Source organism: Juglans regia, chromosome 3, assembly GCF_001411555.2.
Source record: "Juglans regia cultivar Chandler chromosome 3, Walnut 2.0, whole genome shotgun sequence".
Lineage (NCBI taxonomy): Eukaryota > Viridiplantae > Streptophyta > Magnoliopsida > Fagales > Juglandaceae > Juglans > Juglans regia.
Window position 1 is genome coordinate 34,543,703 of NC_049903.1, and position 10,238 is coordinate 34,553,940.

General features: G+C 38.1%; 1 protein-coding gene across 1 annotated transcript; it reads right to left on the bottom strand.

The window, feature by feature from the left end:
- Nucleotides 1-6,317: 6,317 nt before the first annotated feature.
- Nucleotides 6,318-9,583, bottom strand: LOC108986286 (BTB/POZ domain-containing protein At3g08570). Its single transcript, XM_018958860.2, has 4 exons — nt 9,251-9,583; nt 8,610-8,676; nt 7,235-8,389; nt 6,318-6,943 (listed from the first exon to the last, which is right to left on the bottom strand). The coding sequence occupies exons 1-4, from the start codon at nt 9,322-9,324 to the stop codon at nt 6,428-6,430; spliced, it is 1,812 nt and encodes a 603-aa protein (XP_018814405.2). The 5' UTR covers nt 9,325-9,583; the 3' UTR covers nt 6,318-6,427.
- Nucleotides 9,584-10,238: the final 655 nt, after the last annotated feature.

Here is a 10,238-nt window from a genome sequence, read left to right on the forward strand (position 1 = left end):
TCCGAGTTGATTTGTAAATAGTAATGTTAGTGCATGTTTGAGATTGCTGTGGAAAATATAGCTTATAACTTTAAGGCTTATCACTTATAGCTTAAGTAATAAATTTTACTATTAAAAAGTTATTAACTGTTTGGTAATCATATGTTTAAAACATTTTCAAACATATTATATTTGTTTGTAAACAAATTAAAAAAGTGCTTTCTGAGGTAGAAATGATAATCATTTAATTTTTTAAAATTATGACTATATCTTTAAAAGTTTGAAAGTTATAATTATCTTAAAGTTGTATGGGTATTTTTCCTATAAATAGTATTTTTAAAATTTGAACTACATTTTAGATTATCCGAAAAAATACGTTTCTTCAAATGTACTTTTTATCTTATTTGAGATTAAAAAATATTTTAATACGTAACATAAAAATAACCTATTTTTTCCATTAAAGAGATTTTAAGGCTATTTAAACACTTTTTTAGATTTCTAACTCAACCCCAAACTGACCTTTAGTCTTCCCAAAATCGTTCTGTATATGTGCTGATTGTCTTATCCTTCGTCTATGAAAATGGATGGCATAATGACATCTGAAACGTGAAGTTTCCAAATCAGCCCAACGAAACGAACATACTCGAGGTATCATTTGAAAGATTGCTCAAAACAATAAAATTGAGCCTCATCTACACGAGATTGATTCTATTTGCTTCGGATTAATGAATATCATATATATAATTATATTTGTTTCCACCATCACTATATACATGTGATCCGCAAATAAAAAACCTCGCCCTCCGACTCATTTTACCAAAAAATTGCAAACTTGATGATCTACTTGGTGGTTGTAGACTAGAGTAATGCAAACGAGATAGTTGCTTCTTGCTGGTGAGTGCATGTATGCCTGGCTTTTCAACGTTAATATTATTAGAATAAGTGAACCTATGGTGCAATTTCACAAACACAAGGCGGGCATACATGGCACTGCACCAATCGAAGGCAATCAACAGTAATGAATTCAAAATGTACAAACAGCAGACATAATGTATTCTAGAAGCTCACATCAGAGAAATTAGTTACTATTTTCTCTCAAGTATTGTAACATAACAATATTCTTATATTCTTTTTTACTGTGTATAAATACATGCAAATTGATCAATGAAAGTCACGTTAGAAATTCCAAAACTCTGTCTTCCTAACATTCAAAGACTAATGTCACCGTGATCCATGGCTACCCCACCCTCTTCCAATTCTTTTGCCTCTTCAAATCTTTCTTCATTTTCTCATATCGTCACCACCAAACTTACTACTGATAACCACCTTCAATAGAAGGTCCAAATATTAGCCTATCTAAAAGGTCAAGATCTCTTTGGCTACGTCGATGGAACCCATTCCCGACCCTCTGAAACCTTACCTGACTTTATAGACAACATACCCAAACCAAATCCCACCTTCACTTCATGGCACCATACGAATCAGTTGATTTTGAGTTTTTTGTTTTCTTCATTATTTGACTCTATTCTTGGGCATATTCTCTCTTCCACAACAGCTCAAAAACTTTGGGGTTCCCTAGACTCAATGTTTGCCTCGCACTCTCAAGCAAAGAAGTCTCAGGTTTGGTTTCAGCTTACAAATCTTTCAAAAGGAGATCAAAGGATTTCCTCATACTTCGGGAATGTACGTTTAGTTGATTCTCTGGCTGCTATTGGGACTCCTCTCCCTGATAAAGAGGTTGTCACCTACTTGCTCAATGGCCTTGGTCCTGCTTACGAGTCTTTTATCACTTCAATAACTACAAAGGTAGAGCCTCTGTCTTCTCATAAATTATACCAACTCTTGCTTATACATGAAACATGTGTCTCTCGTCTAACTTAGAGTGCTATCTCCATCATTGAGCCTTCTGCCAATTTCAATGCTTCTGCTAGTCGTGATCAACGTCGTGGCTCTCCTAGGAGTGATCATCAAGGCAAAGGCCATCATCGTCATTTCAGTCCTTCCTATGGTGGACGTTCGCCTTCTTCAAGCAATCCTTCTCAACACTACATGGCCCAGCGACCTACATGTCAGGTCTGCAACAAAACAGGGCATGTTTCCCTCCAATGCCGACACATGTTTGATCATTCCTATCAAATTGATCCTCCAACCTCATTCTCGGCAAATTATACGGCACCAGCTTCCTTTTCTGATTCAACGTGGTATCCAGATTCTGTAGCCACACACCACATCACTAATGATCTGAGTAATCTAAATATTTCATCTGAACAGTATCATGGCGGTGACACTATACATGCAGGAGATGAAATTGGCCTTCCTATTCAAAACCTTGGTGATTCCTATCTCTCCACTGGTTATTCCTCTTTATCCATCACTCTTCGAAATTTACTTCATGTTCCATCTATTACAAAAAACTTGGTTTTTGTACTTCAATTTTGCATGGATAACTCTTGCTTCTTTGAGTTTCACTCTTCCCATTTTTCTGTGAAGGACAATCAAACGAAGAAAATCCTTCTCACAAGATCCATGCATAATGATCTATATGTTTTTCCAACAAATCCGTCTTCGGCTTCCTCTCATTCTACACATGTTGGTGAACGTACAACTCTAGCTCAATGGCAACAAAGGCTAGGCCATCCGTCTCTCACACTAGTCTCACGAATCTTGCACTCCAACTATTTGCCAAAATCTCACACAGAGTCTACATTTTACTACCTCGAATGCCCTTTTGCCAAACATCATCAACTTCCTTTGTGTAATAGTTGGGCCAATTATTCACACCCTTTAGAGTTAATTTGTGCTGATCTTTGGGGGCCAGTCCCTCATATTTCAAGATGGATACAAATACTATCTATCTTTTGTTGATTATTATACCCATTACACATGGTTTTTTCCATTAAAACTAAAGTATGATGTTATCAATGTTTTCACAACCTTTTTACTTTTTATCGAACGATTGTTTAATACCAAGCTTATCACCCTACAAACCAATGGTAGGGGAGAATTTAAACCTCTCACTCAAATGTAAATTGGGTATAACACATCGTCTTTCGTGCCCTCACACGCATCAACAAAATGGCCTAGTTGAGAGAAAACATAGGCATATAGTTGAAACCGGATTAACACTTTTGGCCCACTCCTCCCTTCCCTTTACATATTGGGCCAATGCCTTTGAGTGTGTTGTTTACCTCATAAATATTCTTCCATCTTTGGTTCTCAAAAATCTAACTCCTCATTTTCGTGTCTATAATTCGGATCCTGATTATACATTTTGTATTTGGGTGTCAATGTTGGCTTAATGTTTGACTATATCTTACAAACAAATTAAATTTTCGCTCTATTCCTTGTCTTTTTTCTCGATTATAGTACCTCACATAAGGGTTATAAACATTTGGACATCACAAAAAATAGAATGTATATCTCTTGAGATGTGGTGTTCAACAAGGACTTATTTTCTCTTTCAAACTCTCAGCCCAACTCACTCTTAGCCCCATCAAATACAGAGACAACCCATTTACCCATTTTGCAACCATCCATACTTGGACCTGGCCCAAGCCCAACGTCACAAACTTCTTCATCCAAAAATCAATCTTCGTCTACCTCTCGTTCTCCTGTAACTTCCTCTGCACCTTTTCTAAACAGTTCCTCAACTCCTATTTTACATTCCTCTTCACTAGCTCTTATTCCACCACATTCTCCCATCATCACCTGAGCCCAGACAAACTCCTCTCGACCTCGAGTCTTCATAGATGGAACCATTCCATATCCTTCGCGTTTATGTCTCACCACCTCTGCTATTGTTCTTGATGAGCCATCTAGTTACTCCATAGTTTTGAAATTCACTGAATGGAAGGATGCAGTGCCTCAGGAGTACTTAGCACTGAACAAAACAAAACTTGGACTTTAGTACCTTCTACTCCATCGACTAACATTCTTGGATGCCATTAGGTATATCAGACAAAAACAAATGATGATGGAACCTTCCAATGCAGAAAAGCTCATCTAGTAGCTAAAGGGTATCACCAATTATATGGTTTGGACTATAATGAGACTTTTAGTCCAGTTGTAAAGCCGTCTACCATACGGCTAATTCTGTTAATCACTATCACTTGTGCATGGCCATTACAGCAAATTGATATTCAAAATACTTTTTTGCATGGCTCTTTAACTGATGATGTATATATGCAGCAACCTCAGGATTTTGTTGATCCCACCAAGCCAACACATGTCTATAAACTGCACAAGGCTATATACGGCCTCAAGCAAGCCCCAAGAGCTTGGTTTGCTCAACTCAGTTCTTGGCTTCTTGAGTATGGTTTTCTTGCATCAAAGGCAAATCCCTCCCTCTTCATTTTAAATCATGGTGATCTTCACATGTACTTACTAGTCTACGTTGATGACATAGTCATCACCTCTTCTAAGTCTTCATCTATTGACCTTTTGTTACATGACTTAAGTGGTGCATTTGCAGTAAAAGACTTGGGCTGCTTGTCCTATTTCCTTGTCCTAGAAGTTGATTACACGGATACAGGTGTCTTACTTTCTCAACAAACATATATCAATGACTTATTGATCCGCAGCAAAATGCTTCATGCCAAGCCTATCTCTTCTCCCATGACAGCCTCCTTGAAGCTATCAAAATATGACTCACCAGATTTTGAAGACCCAACTCTGTATCGCAGCATTGTAGGTGGCTTGCAGTATCTCTCTCTAACTCGACTTGACATCTCCTTTGCTGTAAATAAAATCTGTTAATTCATGCATGCTCCCAAAACATCTCACTGGGTTGCGGTCAAGGTGCCATAAAGCTACCATCAACCATGGTCTTCTCTTCAAAAAACAGTCTCATTTTACTCTTCAAGCATACTTGGATGCTGATTGGGGGGGCTGTCCCGATGATCGAAGGTTAATTGGAGGTTTTTGTGTCTATCTCGACAATCACCTCATCTTCTGGAGCTCGAAAAAGTACAAAACTGTAGCTTGATCATCAATAGAGGCCGAGTATAAATCACTGTCATCTTTAGCTGCAGAAGTAATTTGGCTGCAGACTGTTCTTCAAGAACTGGGTGTCCCTCTGGCTCAGGCTCCAATTCTCTAGTGCAATAACTTTGGAGCAACCTTCTTATCAACCAACCCAATCTATCACTCAAAGACCAAGCATATGGATATCGATTTTCACTTCATAAGGGATCGAGTTGCTGCCCACACCCTACAAGTTCAATTTGTAGCTCAAAAGACCAAATAACATATGTTCTTACAAAACCTCTTGTTTTAGACAAATTCATCAAGTTTCGAACGAGCCTCACTGTGGTTGATACCCCATTGAACTCGAGGGAGCGTATTAGAATAAGTGAACCTATGGTGCAATTTCACAAACACAAAGAGGGCATACACGGCACTGCACCAATCGAAGGCAATCAATAGCAAGGAATTCACAATGTACAAACAGCAGACACAGTGTATTCTTGAAGCTCACAACAGAGAAATTAATTACTATTTTCTCTCAATTATTGTAACAGAACAATATTCTTTTATTCTTTTTTACTGTGTATAAATACATGTAAATTGATCCAAGAAAGTCACATTAGAAATTCCAAAACGCTGTCTTCCTAACAAATATGATGAAACCTGTATCTCCAACATGATATATTAGCGAGGAAAGATATATGGGTACGTGAGTTTTTACTTAAAGTCAATCGCAGGCATCGGATGGGATGGGATGGGATGGGGTATGGAAGGAGGGTGTCCGTTCAGCCGTGCCGGGGATTCCTTGAGTTGTCGGGTTGTAGAAGTTGCCTCATTATGATGAAGAGTTGGAGGAGTGGGTTATCGGGAAATCAGTGGTTAGTGGGCCTCCGATTCTTTTTTCCTCACAAGTCACTGCTCGTCTTTAACTTATTACGAGAAAGTTTGATTATACTAAATTTTTTTTTTTTTGGACGAAAAGTGATTTAAGAAATGCATATTCGAAAGCACATTTTAGGATGATTGACCGGAGGACCGCATGACAATAATCTGGAATCTTTTTTCTTTTCGTTTCCCCACCCCAGTGGTTGATAGTGCAGGGGCAAGCATCTTTGCATGGTCTCCTGTCAATTTTGTACCTTTGGGGATAAGTCTTGTTTGATTTTGATTTGTTCTGCATTCATTTGAACCTTTGTTGGTGCTTGTTTGCCAGTCCAGTAGTTACAAATAGTTGTAGGACGTTAAAGAGATGCTAATGAATAATGATATGGACATTTGGGCATGGATTACCACATGCAGCAAGTACCAACACGAGTCTTATGAGCGTGCCAATTAGAACGATTCCATTGCTCCTCAAATCAGTCCATACATAACCAACCATCTTTTATCTAAGAATAATGCCATATCTTCTCCAAAATTGAAGAAACATTAACTCATATACAGCCATAAGCCTTCCGTTCCCTCTGAAATACAAAGATCAAATCTAGGAAACAGAATGCCTCCTACTCCTTCCATTTTTCCCTTGAGACTTTCGACCTGATTTCTGCCGCTTTCCTCCTCCTGGACCACTAAAGATTCCAATCCTTCCAATCCCTCTAGAGAGTGAGGTCAAGAAAGTTTTTCCATTCCCTGCTTTATCCATCATACCTTGTTTCATAAACATCTGCTCTTTCTCCAACTCACTTAGTCTCACCCGCATTCTTGAAATCTCGAGCTTTAGTTCTCTGTTTTCTCTCCTTAGAGAAGCATAATTATCTCGAGGTGACATGGCAGCACTCGGGACACCACTGCTGATTCTCTGTGACAGAAAACCATCACCAGAACTCCCGGATATAACATTCTTCAAACGGACCTGCTCTGAGTAGAGGACACGCACTGCCATCTGTACAGGGAGTCGATCATTCTGTGCAGCATGATTGCATGCATCTTGAGAGAGTTTTTGGCAGTCTATGAACTTGCAGAGCTTCTTGCACTCGTTTTCGGTTAGCATTGGATGAGCCTATAAGAGGGAACAAAGGACAAAGAGTAAGTTGGGATTAATGAGAAGAGAGCAGGAGAGAAAAAGTTGCAAATCCATTTCATGGCACTTCAGAAGTCTGTGGTGACAATTATAGCTGGGATATGTCAAAACCAATGAGGTACCATTGATTCCCAAAATGAGGACACCATAAAAGGTCCATAACTATTGATATTAGATATCAGTAGGAGGGTGGATGTGAATTGCAAGATTTATCTTTGGTTGAAAGAATTCAAATTGTTTGTTGTAGGTTATTGATAGTGCAATATTTACCTTCAAATAAATATCTATTGCTCTATAGATCCCATCATCGATGACCCGTGCATATTCAGGCAGTATCTCAATCAAAGCAATGAATTTTTGTAGACTCAGATAAGGATCTGGAGCAATTTCTGCTAGATATGCATCAATAAGCCGTCCTACCTTTAACACAGAATCATGGCTTGGTGAACCCATGCCTTCTGATTCATACCCACAGTCTTCATTTTCTTCCTCTTCAATACGCTGCAAGAAATTCACCAATATCCGATGAATCGTATCAACATCAAATAATGAATCCCCATTTCTGACAGATGGGATAAGCATATCATCGAGTGAAACCATTTCCAAATGCAGAGCTATTCTCCTTTCAAGCTCAAGCTTGCATGCAATGGTAGCATTCAGCATGATAGCCATCCTCAACATCCCAAAAAGAAAACTCAAAGGAATGGAAGAGCCGTTCTCTGTGGGCATTAGGCTTACAAGAGTTTCCACAATTATCTTTTGGTCATTTTCTACCATGCCAGAAGTTGGTTTGGTCCTTGCTGGATTCCATATTTGACATTTCTCAATGCCTTTTAATGATGCTTGAGCATAATGAAGCAAAGATGCAACAATGCTATCCGGTCGAACACCCATTCTTCCCATGGCATAAATAACTCTATGATAGAAGTCAATCCTCAGGACAGAGAGATCTTCAACCCACCACTCAAGACAAACACTCTTTAGCTCCGTAGATTCACTCTCACACTCCAACCTAGACAAACCCGTAACCAGTTGTTCCTTGCAAGCATTCATAGCAATAGCCTCCACACATCTGTTAGGAATTCCAACCACTTCTGCTATAGGAAGTAGCATCTCACAGGTGGATAAGACTTCAACTGATTTTTCAAGACTTTGAACCACGACCTCATTCAGATAAATCTCTGTTCGTTCAATGAGATTTTCCTCTCGATAATCTTCAGTCATTTCCAGGTACTGTGCAGCACAACGCAGACGTGCAACATTTGCACTTGTAATCTCAAAGTTCATGCCATAACAAAATTTCATGGCCAGCTCAAATGTCTGGGGGCCACCTGGGAAGTCGAAGAGCTCCAATTTAGAAATGTTCGAATCCTTGGCATCTGCAATCATTTTCCGAATCTTTCCACTCCGTGCCACCAGGGGGAACTTCAATAAACCAGACCAAAAATAACAATTTGATTGAGTTAAAATTACTTGATGCAGATTTTGACAAGTCATGATGCATATGCAATTAAACTTAGAATCCCAACAAAAGATTTACCTCAGAAATGTATATATTCAAAAGAATAGCCAGAATTGGCTCATAAATATCTTATATCACCTGCATTAAAACCAGAGTCCCTTAAAATCTCAAAAGAAAGTTCACCTTATGCAGTAAAAATGACTCTCCATCTACCACGATTGTGACGTCCCCAGCAACATCTGAAAAGATACTGCATGCAAATAGAACATCCAATGTGACAAATTTTCATATGAACTACACAGAGCAAACATACATAAAGAAAACAAGAACATTGCTACGCAACTGCATCAAAAGATAATAAAACCATAGAACAAGAAAAGAACTGGACAACAAAGTATCAACAAATCTGAGGCTCGAGGGATATTTGTCTCCCCTATGCAATGTTAGAAATTAAGATCTTATCCTTTAATCTCAAAGTTAAGTTGAACGTAAAAGAAAAATTCGAGATCGTTACCCTTTAATTAAGTGACAATAGAAACTACAAGCAGGACAAAGAGACGTTTTAGTGTGGGTGTGTGAAAAAAAATCTAAACTATGGTTTAAGAATAAAGAACAAGGCAGTAAATGACAAGTAAAAAAATCTAAAAAATATAGAGGCGTACGGATGTCAAAGAACTAAACAAAAATAGTACGAAGATATTATAAGTAAAATTTAAACCATAAAAATCCACATAAACTAGGGAAGATACCATAAACTACAAGTTAACGGATCAACATACCAACATATAAAATGTACACACACAGAGCGAGAGAGAGAGAAGTACCGAGTAGTAAAGGAGTTGCAGAACTTAAGAGCCGGAGAACGGTTGGCAGACGAGAAGGAGCTGTCGGAGACCATCTTCTTGTTCTCAGTTTGCAAGCTCCGACAACATGTGAAACAAACAGTCTGGCTGTGGTGGAGAAGGATGGAGATGGAGGGAATATCAAGGGGAGGGGGGGATTCACATGAACTACCGTAAATAGCCTTATCGTGATGTTTAGATTTGGAAGGCCATATTTTCTTCTTTTGTTTTTCATTTCAGGCTGACAGCCAGCCAGTAGGAGTACTGCTACTGCACCCTTTTGCTTTTTACCGCTTGATCTGCTTTTGTCCGCCATTGAATTTTTACTTATATTTTGTATCTCTGAAACTGTATATCAGCCTTATAACGATTATTTATTACAATCAGCTGATTTGTTTGTTTAGATTAGATGATTAAAACTCGAAGGAGAAATTAAAGAAGAGGAGATAAAGAGGATAGTGGGGGACCCGAGGAGCGACGAAGAAAGGACTTCAAACAGAAGAAGCAACGGGGGCACGGAACTCAATAAAGATGCAATTATTAGGAATAGAACCAAAAGTACGTTTGTTTTGGTATTACTTAATTTTTGCTATAAAAAAAAAGAGCAGCGAGAAGGAGGGAGGGAAGTAAGAAGGGAATCCCGATATATTCTTCTCTATCTATGGACTTGTCTCCCTTTATTGACCGCCAACTCATTCACGGCAATACCCTTCCCTCTTCTATCAAACATAGCACGTTGCTGTTTCTTCATTGTTTATACGAGAGAAATGGTTGATACCCATAAATTTCATATAATTTTTATAAAAAAACAGGTCTTATTTTAAAAAAAATATAAAAAAAAATATTTTTTATTAATAACATCTATTTTTTTTATAAAATATTTATATAAAACTTATCTATTTAATATTTATACCTAACATTATTTCTGTTTATATATAAAGATACATGTTGCTGGTAAGATATACCCCTT